Here is a 19480-nt window from a genome sequence, read left to right as displayed (position 1 = left end):
CAGGGCACACAGTCAATGATCTGAAGAGGATATTTTTGGAAACTTTGCAAAATAAAGACCACAATGCTGAAAGAGCAACGGTGGGTACATAGACTTGGAACGGATCAGGATGGATTGAATGACAGTATACCATGGTGTAACATCTATAGATGAACAGTAACAACAATGGATACTATTACTGTTTGCCAAAAGAACCTCATATAAGAAGGAAAGCACTTGGTCAAACTCGCTCGAAAAACAATTTCTATTGATGCACGTGGCCAAAAGCAATCTCCTTGCATGTTGAACTGAGAAATGTAATTACAATTTTTTCTGACACATGTTTTTAGATACTCCAACTAGATTACAAAACGATAATATTAATTGTGACCCAGCAGGTCAAAACCATTAATGATATTTGTGTAATAAAAATTTTCAGTTACTTTTTTTTAAAAAAGATCGAGGGTAAAATCTTTAATCATTTAAAACTCTCTCAACTGTTTGGAAAGACGGACTAATTAAAAGACAGACCGCAGTTTATATCCACAAGTCTGTCTACAGTTTCTTCATTCACAACAACAAATACGCGACCCTGGAACCACAACTTGTTTCCGGGACCAGCGTTGGCAGAGTCAGCACAAGCAGCATGACGGAGTGACCGAGGTAGCGTGAAGAGCAGAATCGAACAAACCGTAATGTATCCTTACAATCTTCTAAACCTTTTCTGAACTACTATTCGTTGTTATAGTGGGCCTCCCTGACCCACCTGGATCCTGATGAGGTTTAACATAACCATTAACGAAGGTACGTTACTGAATGCTACTGACTTGGTAAATGATCATCTTATCTAGCGCATTGCACCATCTTGAGCTAGAAAAACACCAGTTCACGAGCAAGGTTAATATCAACTAACAAAGCGAGTCAGGACTGAAAAGCAATCAGTCAAGCACATAACTGATTCTCGGCCGCTTATATTTGAAAATGTTCAGCGGTTATGAGAGGTATTAATTAAACAAACCTCTTTGCATTTTGACAGAAGCCCATACCACCTGGGTTTAATATTGAAAGCCATAAACACCATCTATGACATCAGGCTAAACTACAAGACAATGAGTCGACCTTATAACTTGCCCACCATAAAATTAAATTTCTAAACATTATAACGCTAATTATGAGAGAGTTGACCCTAACCTAGCTTTAGGGCAGTCAGTTCGAAGTATTGCCATTTCTCAGTTGCTACGCCAATGTGCGTTATATGTGTTCCTGGTATTTATAAACCAGTTGACTAGTCATATGTGTTTTCCCATACCCCTTTTTCCCATTGTCTAGTATGTCTTTTTTCTTTACAGGTACTATTTGACCTTTTTAGGAACAGCATAACAACATGTTCCTTTAAATCTAATTTTACTTGGAAATTTCACATATAGAGACGTGAGAGGTCTCTATACACTTTGCACCGTGGTCCTGATGAAAGCCCCACCGACCTTCTGGCGACCCAAGGGCTGAAACATGTCGACCTATACCACAATTCTAGTGTGAAAGAGTCATAACCACTCTTGTTCACCTACAGCAATTTTTTTAAATTTGCCTCCAGAAACCAGAACTATTAAAATATTTGTATGGAAGAGAGAGACTTTTTACTAATTTTCACTTCATCACGTCACATTCAATATCACTGATCACTACTGTTTTTAACTGAGGGTATTACCTCCCGGTTGGAGGTTGCATAAACCACTAAACCCCATGATTATGCAGACACGTGTAAAGGACAGCGGAGAACCAAGATATACCGCTTAACATCGCCATTAACCAACACGTGCATGAGGGTTTTTTATTGGGACTAGTAAGAACCATTCCTGCATACCCGATGTTATGCAGGACAAGTGATCCTTCCCCTTTTGATTAGATTCATTGAAGTGGATGGCCACTGTGGATTTTGTTGAATTTAAACGAATGTGACTTTTATGTTCAACAAGTCTCGTTTTTATTTTTCTGGCTGTTTTTCCCACGTATATGAGGCCACATGGGCATTTCAACATGTATATTAAATTGGTACTGTCACATGTTCTATTGATATTAAGTTTAATTTTGGTCCCGTATAGTGGGTGGGCAATTTCGTTCCCTTTGATGATGGAATCGCAGTTCCCACAATTATGACATGGCAATGTTCCTTTGTTCGTTTTTGTGGAAATTATAATAATAAGACATTATGAATGAATAATGTGGAATTCAAACAACCAAAAAAGAATAAAAATGAACATTGATTAAAAATATGATATAAGAATTGTTATCAAATTTGTCAAAGAACTTTTGTTCTCTTGGAGTGCACTGAAGGGACTCTGCTCCCACGGGAAACAGTGCTTACATGGATAATAAAAACATATTGCTGGTGCGGAATCATCGATCAATACCATAAAATTAAATTAAATAATTAGAATTCTTCTAACGGATGGTAAACAATCACTAATGCAATCCGCTCAAAACACGAAAATTGGGTCACAATGGGAAAGGAAAAATACCAGAAAGTCTACATAAGTTCACTATGATCTGAAAAAGAATACCTAACACATAGTACTGTAATTGAACGGTTCATCGTATATAAAGACCCCTGAATGTTCATAAATAAGAAAGACAGGAGAATAAGTGTGGTGGAGTAAGGAAAAAAGGAGTCAGAGATGAAAGGAGTTGAAATAAAATGGACTGAAGCGACGAGAAGAATACCTGAAATTAAAAAATCTGGGAGAGATCAGTGGAGGGACATAAACAAAAATGCCAGTCTAAGTATGGCCCAAAAAAAAAAAGCACACGCGAAATAAGCGTGTTAATTTATCAACGTAACGTGTGCCGCTCACCGGGGAACCAGTGATATTTCCAACCCAGTTCTGTATCGGGTGACATGGAAAAAAGCCACTGATGGTGGAAGTAAAGTTAAGTACACATTCCCTGGTCAGGGAACTGGGAATGACGGGCGGGTACAGCCGTCAACGTCGGTGGCGCTGCAAAAGTGAAATAAACTATAAATGAAAGTGCCCGGACAGAGCACTGTCGGCCACACGCCAAATCAACTAAAAAAAGGAACTAGGTCCCGGGAGTCAGAGGCTTACCTGCCAAGCAGCACGGTGATTGTGGGTTGTTGCTCGATCTGGATACGGAAAGAAGCGGGACGCATTCACCTCCCTAAGTATGAGGCGGATGGGCAGCTCCACGTAATAGGCAAAAACACTAGAACGTCTAAAGACTAAAGAAAACGGAAGTCCTTGGATGCAGGGATAGTGGAAAGGGGGGCGGGGCAGGGATGAGCCGGTGAAAACATGCAAAGGAAGTATAGAAACAGTATGAAAATGATCAGAAAAACTGAGCTGTAAGGGCCAAGTAGGCGAGCCTGTCAAGTACAGGATAAGAGAAAAAGAAGTGTAGGAACAAAGCAAAGAGCATTAAATGCATAGAAATAATAATTCACACAGACACATGCTTCGAGTCAAGCATGTGTATAGGACACGGAACATAATGTCTTAATCAGAAAAGCGTAATTTGCTCAAACGGGGGTGGGGGGAGGGGAAAAACAAACACATAAATGAAAAATAAAGACAATAAAAATATTAGCACATGCTGCACAAGCAAATATTGCAATTGGTCATAATTCATGTGAGTTCATGCCTATAGAATCAACAATAGCAGATAAGCAGACTATTGAAGTTAATGTTTCAGAGACTCTTGCCAGTCCAGTGATATTCTTACAAGTCCGATGATGTTCTTTCAAGTCTAATGATAAAGAGTTATGAGCCAAGAAAGTAATGAAACTCATTGTTCGAGTTTTGGCCATGTTTCACTCTGTGCAAGCGCATGATCCAGGTTGCCTCTTTGCGCCTGAGTCTTAGTTCATGATTGCCCCCTCTGACACGTGTCTCAGTGACGAGAATTGAAATCTCTTATGTGTGTTCCCTACAGATATGCTGAAAGAGTTAATGTTAATGAAGACACATGTGTGTATAGTATGTAAATGAACTAGTAAAGGGTGCAATTCCAGACACATTTTGCACACATTTTGGAAATATTTTAGAAAGGGAATTAAAACGTTTTTGGACCGTAATTCATAAATAAAAATCTATGCCACATAATAATCTTTTTGTGATTGAGGATTTGAAAACAGTCTCTGTATTTCAAAGCACGCTCTTATCGATTAATGCACTGCAGCCATGATTCTTTACGCCCCCGGCAACTACTTTGCTAAAATGTAAATTGTTTGCAAATCCTTGGTGGTTCCTGCATTACAATATCTCTGTTTACATCTTCACTGAAAGACTCACCTGCAATATTCAGTTGTTAAATATGTATTCTACTTTTTGTTTGCGCTCAGTGTGTACCGTGCATCCTTTTAAACCTTACTGCTATTTCGCTCTTTCATGGATGACTCATTCTGTTGATGTGTATTTGCTCATAATTGGGTCTAATCTGTCGAAAGAAAGCACGGTTTAAAGGACTTACTAAATGCATACCGACCACACAGGAAATGTTGTATCTCTAATTGCAATACAGAGCATCTCTGTCGCATGCTCATGACGCATCATGCAATGACATCATGTATGTGCCAGATGGAGATAATGACAATGATAATGTGCTGAGATGGAAATTAAACTCTTTGCATTTTGAAAAGTCTGTTTGGTTTTGTTTTTCAAGGTTGCACACCTTTGATGCATGCTGTTTCTGGACGCCAGCTTGATACAGTAAAGTTGTTACTGAAGATGGGCGCTAATATTAATACTCAAGATGCCTGTGGACGAACCAGTTTATCTCTGGCAACATACCTGGTATAAAGTTTTTTGTTTATTTTCGAGCGAAATATAGAAAGATCTAGAATAATTTGAAACTAAAAAAAAGTAGATAAGAGAGCATAGGGTCATTGGTTTTGGGTTGGTGTAAGAAGCTTTTCACCTAATGGTCCCCACTTTTAGAATGGCTGCAGCCCTTTGCTGCTGAATGTTATTGCATTTTCTATTGGTTGTAGCGATGTGTAATAAGTTTGGTTGTCTCAGTCCAAAGCGGGAGAGGGACAGGGCAAGCAACAAAGCAGGAGGGACAGTGGTAAGCCATAATGCAGGATGGAGCAGAAGGGACTGGGCAAGGAACAACACGGGAGGGGTGGGAGGGCTGTTGCAAGAAACAATGTGGGAGGGACGGCTGCAAGTAAAAGAATAAAGAGTACCTCCAAGAGTCCGAGCAGTGGAAGTACACACTATTGGCAAGGAAGCAGTACTTGGGCCATATTCTGAGGAAAGACAAAGCACACGAAGAGGAAGTGAAGCCGGCAGGTGCTTACCAAAGATAAACAAGCAAATGTGAGCAATGATGAAGTCAACCAATGGTAAGCAATGGGCGAGCTCTAAACCCCCTGTAAATAGCCAAAATGTTTCACGAGCGTCATATGATATCTCGGCGAGACCTAACAACGTGCTACAGCACACGCGTTGTCTCAGACGCGTCCTAAAAACAAGTCAAGGTGGTGTCACTCAAGAGCTAAAGAAAGCATTAAAAAATCTGAAGCATCTTCTTATTTCTGTTCCTGTAGTTGTAAATCCATGTCTGAAGCCATGTCGAAGTATAGTGAGTGTAATGCATATGGCTAATTATGTTTCATATCATATTATATAGACTTCACCTTTATTCTACTACAGGATAGATTGATGGCTCTGGTTTTCAAACACCCTGTTATGGTATTTCTGTGGTGTGGTAAAATCTCAGAAAAATACATTCCGTTTCTTTAAGAGAGGAGACAAATGACTTCCATTTGTGGCACAGCAAGGAGCTAGTAAGTGCTTTGATGATTCATGTGAACTGAAATGCACATACAACAAATGTAAAAATAGAATGTCAAGCACTCTATGATTATAGAGAAGTACCACAATCTTCAAAACTGCAGCATGCGTTCATACTTGAGAGACTGCACACTCTCGCACACATATTGATTTAGCTTGATTTAAAATCATTGGTAACTGCAAATCCTTCAAATTCTGTAGCAAATGTCTAATAGAGTGTGAAATCCATGGACTGCATTTTGTGCTAATACTGTGATGTACAAATCAGCCAGAGGATTCTATTTCATAGTTAGGCAAAAGAAGGATGGGCTGGCCCATATAACCCTATAGAACCTGGGCTTAAACACATGAGCAATAAAAAAAGTGTATATAATGGGGATTGGTAACTTCTAAAGAGGTGATCACAATAAGACACTATGGGCTACGTTATCAAGAAAGGGCGATACATTATCGCCGCTTTTATCTGCAGGAAACTTCCCCTAAAGCGGAGATAATGGGCTTGATAGTATGCCCTTGTGAATTCCCATAGAAGCCTTGATAATATGACCTTTAATTGTCATTGTAACCTGATTTAATCAAACATGTTATTACAGTCAATGAACCATGTTATATGACCCGTCACTCTTTACATCTAAAGTACCCCAGAGTCCCAAAATACATTTGTATGTACATTTTTAAACAACATATACCACAAAACACAGATGCACAGTATTCTTTATACAATGTTGAACATTTATTTTACTATCTTATCTCACCTGTGCACTTTCCACTAAGTATGTCTAAGTCATGAGTCCACATAGAGGTAGTCAGTCGAGCCATGAAGATACCAACACTTTCTTAATATCTTTCCTACTTGTAGTCGCAATACTTCAGTGCTGCTCAATATATTTATTAGACAATCCACAGGAAATTGTCGATGCATTTTGGCCTTGACAATTGATGGCTTCCTCGGGACAGAAACAAATGCTAAGACATTTCCTATAGAATATGGCGTTGTCTTTGGGCCTTGACTTACGCTCACTAATGACCACACGTAGTCACTGGTATGTTAGTAGCCAGCAAAACTGAACCACGCCCGGAGCCCTGGGCTTCTTATTAACTCTTTCCACCGATCTTCTGGCGTACGCCAGTCCATCCCACTTTTGTCACGCACATGGGAGTCACAGCTGTTCCCCCGTGTGCGACTGGGAGTATTGTACTCTCCCAAGTCTCGATAACACTACATTCCTCCTTTACTGAGAAATGTCAACAACATAATCCAACAGGGACAACTAAAAACGTAAACAACGTAAAGTTCCAGTGATAGTCCCAGTTCAGATACAATAATCATAGCATAATCTTACTTGATCACAGGATAACCTGTCCGCAGCAGCAGGCTTGTTGGTTACTTCGGATTAGCCAGACACAAAGTCTTTATACTTCTGAGATGGTTTCGGGTGCAATCGCAACTCATACCGTGCTTGGCTACCTCTCATTGAAGGTGTTGGCGATGGCGTTTTCTGTTGTTCGGTGTCCTTGGTTCCTGAACTCTCATAGCAGGCAGCTGGGAGCCTAGGCTCCATATCTTGGGAGGTGCTGAGAGAGGGCGTGCACGTAAGTCCTCCTAGAGGGTATCTGGATCCGATGGTAGGTCACACTCCTCGCTGGTACCTTGAGGGTCCGTCGCAGCAGCTCCTCCTGACAGGCGAGTTGCAGGGAATTCTTCAATGATGTCCTCTTGGAATTTCTTTAACTTCCACCACCACCCACAGGTTCAATTCAAAAGGCAGTTAGAACTTCCCTCTGGGATGGCGGTCTCTTACTAGCACTCTGTCACCCACTAGGACAGGGTGTTCCCGAGCGTGTCTTTTACAGGAGGCTTCTTCATTGTTACGGGCTGTCCGGAAGTTTGATTGATTCGGAGGGTAGGGTGTTTCTTCTCACACAGGGTGATGTGGGATGGTATCCCTCACAGTCCTGCCAAAGCATAGCTTGCTCAGAGAAATGCTGGTGGTGCAGTGCGGTGTAAGGCAATATTCACTTAAGAACTGGTATAATGCCTGTTCCAGGTTGTGATTCTCTGCCAAAGCGATCTGGATCGTTTTGTTGAGGGTTCTCATCAGGCACTCTACCTCGCCATTGGCTAGAGGCCATCGAGTGGTTTTCCGGTGGTGCTTGGTATTGTGGGATGCTAGATAGTCCATCAGTTCGAAGCCAGTAAATAGCGGTCCATTATCGGTACGAATTTCTCCGAAGAGCCCGTGTGTTGCTATGAGCTTTTCTAACTTCGGGATCACCACTGCCACAGACGATGTTGCTATTATCTCCACCTCTGGGTAATGTGTCCACCATGACTAGCATGTGTCTCCCTCCCTGTAAACTGCCGAAGTCTGCTACTCTATTCCACAGGACACTCGGAGCCGCTTCAGTGATGATGGGCTCCGGCCGATCTGGTGGGCTGGTGGCCAGGCAGACAGGACAGTGTTGCACAATCACTTCAATTTTTTGGTCTAGGCCCGGGAACCAGACCCTGCTTCGGAGCCAGTTTTTGGACTTGACGATCCCTTAGTGGGCCCCGTGTGCTAGGAGTGCAGCTTTCTGTGCAAGGTCTTCACGACAGCACGAGTCGCGTACCACCAAGGAGACAACCCTCGCTGGTCACCGACAGCCGACTCTGTGTAGAGTGGTGTTGGATTTTGTAGCGTCTTCTAGTCTCCAGAGGTGACGGCTTGGAGGGCAATCTGTAAGCAGTGATCGCGCTGTGTGGCCGCTATGACATCTTCTAGGGAAATCAAAGTGGCCTGGATCTTTCCACGATCATCCTCACATAATCATCCGTGGCTTCAGCTTCAGAAGGCATGACCAGTCGGGCATGCCTGGGCAGGAGGTTGGCAGGGTTGCGGGTGCCGGGCCGGTACTCGACGGAGAATTGAAATTCTTGATGCTGCAGGATCCATTTCTCAATCCTTGGTGGGTTCGTGATGATGAGCCGTGAAACAGTGGGATTAGAGGTTTGTTGTCGGTGATTTTAGCAAAGGGGTGGCGGTATAAATAGATGTAGAAGTCTCGACAACCCCTTAGGTTTGCGATCACTTCCCGCTATATTTGTGAGTTTCGCTGCTCCGTTGGTTTGAGTGTGCGGCTAGCGTAGGCCACGGGAGCCCATTATCCCCATTCCTGTTGCTGGGCTAGGACTGCTCCTAGGCCGGTGAAGCTGGAATCCGCTATGAGTTGTGATTCTCTTCGGGGTCAAAGTACACCACTGTGGTATCTGCGGACAGGGTGTGTGTTGGAACAAATCTTCTTGCTCCGGTCCCCACACCCACGAGGGGGTTGCTTTGGTGAGGTCTATGTGTGGGACGGTGAGGTCTGACAGGTTCTTGATGAACCGTCCGCAGTAGGTCACCATTCCCAGCAAGCTGCGGACTCCGGACACTGACATTGGGGCAGGTGCTTCTTGGATGTCTTTCATCTTGTTGGGGTCAGGGCTGATGCCTTTGTCAGAGAAACGGTAACCAAAGAAGCTGATGTTGTTCTGTAGTTAGTCACATTTCTCCCGGTGCAACGTGAGTCCGCTCCCGACGTGAGAAAACTGCCTGGAGGCGAATTAGATGTTTTTTTAAAGCTGAAGCATGCACCACATTATCGCCGCTCATGTTGAGTATGCCTTGCAGGCCAAGGAGGACGTCTTTGACAATGTTCTGGAAGACTTTGGCAGCACTGGAGATGCCAAGGTGGAGCCTGGTGTACCTCCAGAGCCCTGCGTGAGTCGAGAAGGTGGTAATGGGGCAGGAGTCTGGGTGCAATGGAATCTGATGTTAGCCAGACTGGAGGTACATCTTGGAGAACTATTTGGAGCCTGCCAGCTCACCGATGATGTCATCTAGTCCGTGTGAGGTGGCGCTCCCGCTTGATCGCTAAATTCTGGACTCTCATGCCCACACAGACACTTACGGCGTCGGGCTGTTTGGACTTCTTTGCTACAACGATGGGGAATACCGATGGTGTTGGTCGTCGCACCCATCCGATGATGCTGGCTTTCTCTAGGAGTCAGAGTTCGGCTTCCACCTTTGGTCGGAGATGAATAGCAATCCTTTTGTGCCTGAGAGCTATCGGGGCTACTGACTTGTCGATATAAAACTGGATGGCTGGTCCTTTTCCAAACACCTAATTCCATCGAATAGCGGTGTAAAGTCCTGTAGTAGGCGGTCAAGGTCGTCCTGGGCTGTGCGGCAGCTGAGTAGGAATCCCAAACCTTCTTGCGACACGTAAACCTTTGTACTTTGATGGGTGCATTGTGAGAAAGATCTGCTTGAAAGACACCACACAGCTTCAGCGGGGAGCGGTTGCCAAACACGTATACTTTCAAGTTGGTTGCTGCGAAGCGCTGGCGGGTTTTGTAGAATACGGTAGACGTTTGCAGATATCAGGTGGCTCCTGTGTATATGAAAGCGACAATGGAGAGGTCTTGTACTCCAATCTCTCACATTGGTGCAGTCTGCCTGGCAGCCTTTTGCATATCCAGCGTTCTCACCATGTGGACAGTGGCTGTTTCCTCTTCCTCCATGTCAATGCTTGACATGTCGTCTGGGTGCGGTTCTACTGCACGCACTAGTTTCTTTGGGCCTTTGGGCTGTCTTCTTTGAGAGGAGCAGAACACTTTGGAGAAATGGTTTTGTTTACCAAACGTACTGGACGTTTTGCCATTCGCAGGCCAAGCTCCGCTGTCGGAGTACGGGCCTCCGCATCACCCGCATGTGTGACTCTGTGGGCCTGGCTTGGTCTGGTGTGGAGATGGTTTGGTGGACTTCGGCTTGCTTCCCCGCTTCTTATTTTGGAAGGAATTGATCGGTTCTTCTTTGATGGGTGTTGAGGAGTGGGGGTCCATATGGCCCACCCGGGCTTTGGACAACTCTTTGGAATGCCCCAGCATCAAGATATCTTTCATGGGCATGTTGTGTTCTTGCAGGATGCGCTCTCCCAACTTGGAAGACGCGCATCCTTGAATAAACTGTGATCAGACTTCGTCATCTTCATTTTGGAGTACACGTGCTGGCCAGCTCCCTCAGTCGCCCATAGAAGACGTCCACCTACTCGTCCGGCAGCTGCTGTGGTTGGCGGAGGAGGAACCGCTCATAGTCAGGGTCCCTCCCAGGTGGAGCAGCAGGGGACGTCTGCGTGGCGCTGGAATTTCTGCAGCTTTGAACTAGGTCTCTAGGCGTTCAACCTACACTGTCCATCACACCGTTTGGAATGGTGGAGGCCCTGTGATGGTGCAGGGCTCCAGTGGCGGGACTGATGCCATGATGATGAGCAGTAAGTCATAGCGGTAGATGGCCAAGCAGAGCGCTGTGCTGTTGGGGGGTTTTCTCCTTGTGTCTTTATAAATATTTTTTTTATGCGAAAGCTGCTGGCGGGGCCGTGGCAGAGGCCAGGGTAAGCAATAGAGGCAGCACTGGCCATGCGCACCCCTGATAGTATTTTGGCTGATTGCTGTGGGTAGTAGGTTGCAGCTAGGGTCCACTGAAGGGCTTTGAGTGAGGCAGAAAGCACCCTTTGAGCTACATGGGCTTAGCGACTGCTCATTCAATGGTACTACAGGGACTTTGGACAATCTGTTCTCTCGTCGGTGTGCAGCGGCCAGGACCAGCGGGGAAGGCAGACGCTCCACGTGGTGGCAGGTGGAGTCGCTCTCTGTGTCGCGATGCCGGTGCGACTCCATCAGGGTGCGCTGCAGCATGTGAGGAGGGCTCCGCCTCTCGGAACAGGTGGAATGAGCAGGGGCCGCTGCTAGTTAGAGGTACCTCTGGTGGTTGTGCCCAGGTCGGGTTTCCGGGGCATTTTGGCTGTGGGCTGTGTTCTCCTGCGCAGCAGTCAGAGAAGGAAAATGAGGCAGCAGTGACACAGCAGTAGTGGCGGTGGTGAATGGGGCTGCACGGGTGCAGCTAGGATCGCAGGTGGCTAGGTACACTGTGGGGCCTTGGCCACCTCATCACCAGTGTAGTGTCTTCGTTGGGCCTTGTCTTACGCTCACTAATGACCACACATAGTCACTGGTATGTTATCGGCCAGCAAAACTGAACCACGCCCGGATCCTTAGGCTTTTTTTTTAACTCTTTCCACCGCTCTTCTGGTGTACGCCAGCCCAGCCCACTTTTGTCACGTACATGGTGGTCGTGGCTATTCTCCCCTGTGCGACTGGGAGTATTGGACTCGCCCAAGTCTTGACAACAATACAGAAAAGAAGATACAGCACCGAAATTAAACTTAGTGGATAAACCAACTGAAACAAACGTCTAACATGTGTGGCCACTCACCTCTGCACTTTAAATTGCTTGCAAATGCTGCTCAAATCAGCAATGAAGGGGGCCTGACTGAGTCCTATCATTTAAGCAAAAGAAACCAGGTGAAGAGCCAGCTGGCTTATATCTGTGGCCATCAGAGTGCTGGGGAAGCGTGTAACGTGATAATTCTGTGAGTCAAGGTGGCTATGTTAAAATACCTCTGAACTTAAAACTATATTCGCTTAGCCAAATCTGCAAAGAACTAAATCTCTAAAAAACTTCCATCAAAATAACATCCCGAGTGTTGGAAACGTCCCAACCACCCGGGAGGGGGCCTTGCCATCGCCCTCAAGAACACCCTACTCCTCACCACCTCTAGCGAAACATTCCCCTCCGCCAAACACCTGTATTTCCAGATCTAGACCAGCCCCAACTCCACGCCCCACGGAACCCTCGCCTACAGACCCCCGACCCCTTCGCCACCGCCATCACCGACCTCATCACACCCCGCGCCATGGCCTCAATGAACTACATACTCATCGGTGACCTGAACTTCCACCTCGACAACCCAAGTGACCCCAACTCCACCCCACTTCAGGACAACCTCACCAACATTGGAATAAACCAACTCGTCACCACACCAACACACAGGGCAGGACAAACCCCATCTTTGCAGCAGGGAACAGGGTCCACTTCAGCCACACAACGCAACCCCCATAGATCGACCACCACTGCGTACACTTCACAGTTGACAAACCCAATGCACTCAAATCTGCCCCACGCCCACCACGAAGGAACTGGAGCAAGGTCACTGATGAGCAACTCAACTCCACCCTCACCTGAGACAGCCACACCCCAGCATCCGACGCCAATGCCGCAGCCAGAGAACTCCACATTTGGATCGCCAACTGCACAGACCAACTCGGCCGCTATGCAACACCGACAACCAGCGCCCCAGGAAAGCTGCCTGGTTCACCACTGACCTCCAAGAATCTAGATGCACCTGCAGAAGCCTGGAGAAGAACTGGGGAAACACCAAGACGCCCGAAAACTACACCACCTACAAGGACGCCATGATGGGCTACCACAACGAAATCAGAACCACCAAAGGGTCTTTCATCCACAAAAAAATCCTTGCAAACTCCATCAACTCAAAGGAACTCTTAACCGTCATTCAGGTACTCACCAACCCCCGCAGCAAAGCCACAAACATCACCCCGTCCCAAGACCTCTGCAACAAGCTTGGAACATTCTTCCACCTCAAGATCAAAAACCTCTACGACAACTTTACCAACCACCCATAGACTTCACAGGTAGCCCGTCCCTCAGTCACACCAGCCAGTCCACCATCTCTGCCTGGACTCCGATCACAGCCGAAGACACCTTCTCGACCATGAAAGGCATCCACTCAGGGCCCCCCACGGACCCCTGCCCCCTCACATCTACCACAGAGCTACCACCCCCATCGCACCCAAACTACAACACATCATTAACACCACTTTCAAAACAGGCCTCTTCCCAGAGGTCTGGAAACACGAAGAAGACAGGCCCCTGCTCAAGAAGCCCATAGCTGACCCCACCAACCTCAAGAACTACCGGCCCATCTCGCTCCTCCCTTCTCTGCCAAAGTTGCAGAGAAAACAGTCAACAAGGAACTGATATGATTCATCGAAGACAACGTCGTCCTCGACCCGTTCCCAATACGGATTCCGGAGCAACCACAACACCGAGACCGCCCTACTCGCTGCCACGGATGTCATCCGCACCCTCCTGGACCAAGGACACTCCGCAGCTCTCATCCTACTCAACCTATCAACAGCCTGCGACCCCGTCTCCCACCGTACACTCATCGCCAGACTACATGACACCGGCATACAAGGAACAGCCTTAGACTGGATCCACCTCACTGCCATCGCCCGACAACACAGCCTCAACAATGTATCCTGTGCCGACACCAACCAGCTAATCCTCTCCCTCACCAAAGACTCCGCCACCCCCAGACTCAGGTTCCAGAAAGAAATGCAGAAAGTAGAAATCTGGATGACCAACAACTGCCATAAGCTCAACCCTGAGAAGACAGAAGTCCTCGTCCTTGGAACCACCCCCTCAGCATGGGACAACACTTGGTGGCCATCTGCCTTCGGAAACCCACGACCCCCTCAGACAAGGCCAAAAACCTCGGCATCATACTCAACTCATTCCTCACCATGAACTGACAGATCAACGCCGTCACCTCAAGTTGCTTCAACACCCTCCGAATACTCCGCAAAACTTTCAAGTGGATCCCCCCTGAGTTAAGAAAGACAGTCACCAACACGCTCATCACCAGCAGACCTGACTATGGAAACGTGCTCTACGCCGGCATAAACAAGTCTTTACTCCGCATACTCCAGGCGATACAGAACACCTCTACCAGACTTGTCCTCGGCACCCCACCGCACAAACACATTAGCCAACACCTACGAAGGCTCCACTAGCTCCCCATGGAGAAAAGAGTCACCTTCAAAATAACCTGTCCGCAGAAGCAGGCTTGTTGGTTACTTCGGATTAGCCAGACACAAAGTCTTTATACTTCTGAGATGGTTTCGGGTGCGATCGCAACTCATACCGTGCTTGGCTACCTCTCATTGAAGGTGTTGGCGATGGCGTTTTCTGTTGTTCGGTGTCCTTAGTTCCTGAACTCTCATAGCAGGCAGCTGGGAGCCTAGGCTCCATATCTTGGGAGGTGCTGAGAGAGGGCGTGCACGTAAGTCCTCCGAGAGGGTATCTGGATCCAATGGTAGGTCACACTCCTCGCTGGTACCTTGAGGGTCTGTCGCAGCAGCTCCTCCTGACAGGCGAGTTGCAGGGAATTCTTCAATGATGTCCTCTTGGAATTTCTTTAACTTCCACCACCACCCACAGGTTCAATTCAAAAGGCAGTTAGAACTTCCCTCTGGGATGGCGGTCTCTTACTAGCACTCTGTCACCCACTAGGACAGGGTGTTCCCGAGCGTGTCTTTTACAGGAGGCTTCTTCATTGTTACGGGCTGTCCGGAAGTTTGATTGATTCGGAGGGTTAGGTGTTTCTTCTCACACAGGGTGATGTGGGATGGTATCCCTCACAGTCCTTCCAAAGCATAGCTTGCTCAGAGAAATGCTGGTGGTGCAGTGCGGTGTAAGGCAATATTCACTTAAGAACTGGTATAATGCCTGTTCCAGGTTGTGATTCTCTGCCAAAGCGATCTGGATCGTTTTGTTGAGGGTTCTCATCAGGCACTCTACCTCGCCATTGGCTAGAGGCCATCGAGTGGTTTTCCGGTGGTGCTTGGTATTGTGGGATGCTAGATAGTCCATCAGTTCGAAGCCAGTAAATAGCGGTCCATTATCGGTACGAATTTCTCCGAAGAGCCCGTGTGTTGCTATGAGCTTTTCTAACTTCGGGATCACCACTGCCACAGACGATGTTGCTATTATATCCACCTCTGGGTAATGTGTCCACCATGACTAGCATGTGTCTCCCTCCCTGTAAACTGCCGAAGTCTACTACTCTATTCCACAGGACACTCGGAGCCGCTTCAGTGATGATGGGCTCCGGCCGATCTGGTGGGCTGGTGGCCAGGCAGACAGGACAGTGTTGCACAATCACCTCAATTTTTTGGTCTAGGCCCGGGAACCAGACCGTGCTTCGGAGCCAGTTTTTGGACTTGACGATCCCTTAGTGGGCCCCGTGTGCTAGGAGTGCAGCTTTCTGTGCAAGGTCTTCACGACAGCACGAGTCGCGTACCACCGAGGAGACAACCCTCGCTGGTCACCGACAGCCGACACTGTGTAGAGTGGTGTTGGATTTTGTAGCGTCTTCTAGTCTCCAGAGGTGACGGCTTGGAGGGCAATCTGTAAGCAGTCATCGCGCTGTGTGGCCGCTATGACATCTTCTAGGGAAATCAAAGTGGCCTGGATCTTTCCACGATCATCCTCACATAATCATCCGTGGCTTCAGCTTCAGAAGGCATGACCAGTCGGGCATGCCTGGGCAGGAGGTTGGCAGGGTTGCGGGTGCCGGGTGCCGGGTGCCGGGCCGGTACTCGACGGAGAATTGAAATTCTTGATGCTGCAGGATCCATTTCTCAATCCTTGGTGGGTTCGTGATGATGAGCCATGAAACAGTGGGATTAGAGGTTTGTTGTCGGTGATTTTAGCAAAGGGGTGGCGGTATAAATAGATGTAGAAGTCTCGACAACCCCTTAGGTTTGCGATCACTTCCCGCTATATTTGTGAGTTTCGCTGCTCCGTTGGTTTGAGTGTGCGGCTAGCGTAGGCCACGGGATCCCATTATCCCCATTCCTGTCGCTGGGCTAGGACTGCTCCTAGGCCAGTGAAGCTGGAATCCGCTATGAGTTGTGATTCTCTTCGGGGTCAAAGTACACCACTGTTGTATCTGCGGACTGGGTGTGTGTTGGAACAAATCTTCTTGCTCCGGTCCCCACACCCACGAGGGGGTTGCTTTGGTGAGGTCTCTGTGTGGGACGGTGAGGTCTGACAGGTTCTTGATGAACCGTCCGCAGTAGGTCACCATTCCCAGCAAGCTGCGGACTCCGGACACTGACATTGGGGCAGGTGCTTCTTGGATGTCTTTCATCTTGTTGGGGTCAGGGCTGATGCCTTTGTCAGAGAAATGGTAACCAAAGAAGCTGATGTTGTTCTGTAGTTAGTCACATTTCTCCCGGTGCAACGTGAGTCCGCTCCCGACGTGAGAAAACTGCCTGGAGGCGAATTAGATGTTTTTTTAAAGCTGAAGCATGCACCACATTATCGCCGCTCATGTTGAGTATGCCTTGCAGGCCAAGGAGGACGTCTTTGACAATGTTCTGGAAGACTTTGGCAGCACTGGAGATGCCAAGGTGGAGCCTGGTGTACCTCCAGAGCCCTGCGTGAGTCGAGAAGGTGGTAATGGGGCAGGAGTCTGGGTGCAATGGAATCTGATGTTAGCCAGACCGGAGGTACATCTTGGAGAACTATTTGGAGCCTGCCAGCTCACCGATGATGTCATCTAGTCCGTGTGAGGTGGCGCTCCCGCTTGATCGCTAAATTCTGGACTCTCATGCCCACACAGACACTTACGGCGTCGGGCTGTTTGGGCTTCTTTGCTACAACGATGGGGAATACCCATGGTGTTGGTCCTCGCACCCATCCGATGATGCTGGCTTTCTCTAGGAGTCAGAGTTCGGCTTCCACCTTTGGTCGGAGATGAATAGCAATCCTTCTGTGCCTGAGAGCTATCGGGGCTACTGACTTGTCGATATAAAACTGGATGGCTGGTCCATTTCCAAACACCTAATTCCATCGAATAGCGGTGTAAAGTCCTGTAGTAGGCGGTCAAGGTCGTCCTGGGCTGTGCGGCAGCTGAGTAGGAATCCCAAACCTTCTTGCGACACGTAAACCTTTGTACTTTGATGGGTGCATTGTGAGAAAGATCTGCTTGAAAGACACCACACAGCTTCAGCGGGGAGCGGTTGCCAAACACGTATACTTTCAAGTTGGTTGCTGCGAAGCGCTGGCGGGTTTTGTAGAATACGGTAGACGTTTGCAGATATCAGGTGGCTCCTGTGTATATGAAAGCGACAATGGAGAGGTCTTGTACTCCAATCTCTCACATTGGTGCAGTCTGCCTGGCAGCCTTTAGCATATCCAGCGTTCTCACCATGTGGACAGTGGCTGTTTCCTCTTCCTCCATGTCAATGCTTGACATGTCGTCTGGGTGCGGTTCTACTGCACGCACTAGTTTCTTTGGGCCTTTGGGCTGTCTTCTTTGAGAGGAGCAGAACACTTTGGAGAAATGGTTTTGTTTACCACACGTACTGGACGTTTTGCCATTCGCAGGGCAAGCTCCGCTGTCGGAGTACGGGCCTCCGCATCACCCGCATGTGTGACTCTGTGGGCCTGGCTTGGTCTGGTGTGGAGATGGTTTGGTGGACTTCGGCTTGCTTCCCCGCTTCTTAGTTTGGAAGGAATTGATCGGTTCTTCTTTGATGGGTGTTGAGGAGTGGGGGTCCATATGGCCCACCCGGGCTTTGGACAACTCTTTGGAATGCCCCAGCATCAAGATATCTTTCATGGGCATGTTGTGTTCTTGCAGGATGCGCTCTCCCAACTTGGAAGACGCGCATCCTTGAATAAACTGTGATCAGACTTCGTCATCTTCATTTTGGAGTACACGTGCTGGCCAGCTCCCTCAGTCGCCCATAGAAGACGTCCACCTACTCGTCCGGCAGCTGCTGTGCTTGGCGGAGGAGGAACCGCTCATAGTCAGGGTCCCTCCCAGGTGGAGCAGCAGGGGACGTCTGCGTGGCGCTGGAATTTCTGCAGCTTTGAACTAGGTCTCTAGGCGTTCAACCTACACTGTCCATCACACTGTTTGGAATGGTGGAGGCCCTGTGATGGTGCAGGGCTCCAGTGGCGGGACTGATGCCATGATGATGAGCAGTAAGTCATAGCGGTAGATGGCCAAGCAGAGCGCTGTGCTGTTGGGGGGTTTTCTCCTTGTGTCTTTATAAATCTTTTTTTTATGCGAAAGCTGCTGGCGGGGCCGTGGCAGAGGCCAAGGTAAGCAATAGAGGCAACACTGGCCATGCGCACCCCCGATAGTATTTTGGCTGATTGCTGTGGGTAGTAGGTTGCAGCTAGGGTCCACTGAAGGGCTTTGAGTGAGGCAGAAAGCACCCTTTGAGCTACATGGGCTTAGCGACTGCTCATGCAATGGTACTACAGGGACTTTGGACAATCTGTTCTCTCGTCGGTGTGCAGCGGCCAGGACCAGCGGGGAAGGCAGACGCTCCACGTGGTGGCAGGTGGAGTCGCTCTCTGTGTCGCGATGCCGGTGCGACTCCATCAGGGTGCGCTGCAGCATGTGAGGAGGGCTCCGCCTCTCGGAACAGGTGGAATGAGCAGGGGCTGCTGCTAGTTAGAGGTACCTCTGGTGGTTGTGCCCAGGTCGGGTTTCTGGGGCATTTTGGCTGTGGGCTGTGTTCTCCTGCGCAGCAGTCAGAGAAGGAAAATGAGGCAGCAGTGACACAGCAGTAGTGGCGGTGGTGAATGGGGCTGCACGGGTGCAGCTAGGATCGCAGGTGGCTAGGTACGCTGTGGGGCCTTGGCCACCTCATCACCAGTGTGGTGTCTTCGTTGGGCCTTGTCTTACGCTCACTAATGACCACACATAGTCACTGGTATGTTATCGGCCAGCAAAACTGAACCACGCCCAGATCCTTAGGCTTTTTTTTAACTCTTTCCACCGCTCTTCTGGTGTACGCCAGCCCAGCTCACTTTTGTCACGTACATGGTGGTCGTGGCTATTCTCCCCTATGCGACTGGGAGTATTGGACTCGCCCAAGTCTTGACAACACTACAGAAAAGAAGATACAGCACCGAAATTAAACTTAGTGGATAAAC

The 19480-nt window shown here is 48.0% G+C and overlaps 1 protein-coding gene across 1 annotated transcript in view; it reads left to right on the top strand.

The window, feature by feature from the left end:
• ANKRD55 (ankyrin repeat domain 55) overlaps positions 1-19480 on the top strand; it is a 1082889-nt gene that overhangs the window by 329051 nt on the left and 734358 nt on the right. Inside the window, exon 3 of the mRNA XM_086960649.1 lies at positions 4657-4787. Within this exon, the coding sequence (XP_086816775.1) occupies positions 4657-4787 (131 nt within the window). The remainder of the gene's footprint in view (positions 1-4656; positions 4788-19480) is intronic.

Source organism: Lissotriton vulgaris, chromosome 3_1, assembly GCF_964263255.1.
Source record: "Lissotriton vulgaris chromosome 3_1, aLisVul1.2, whole genome shotgun sequence".
NCBI lineage: Eukaryota > Metazoa > Chordata > Amphibia > Caudata > Salamandridae > Lissotriton > Lissotriton vulgaris.
This window is presented reverse-complemented; position numbering and strand designations above follow the sequence as displayed.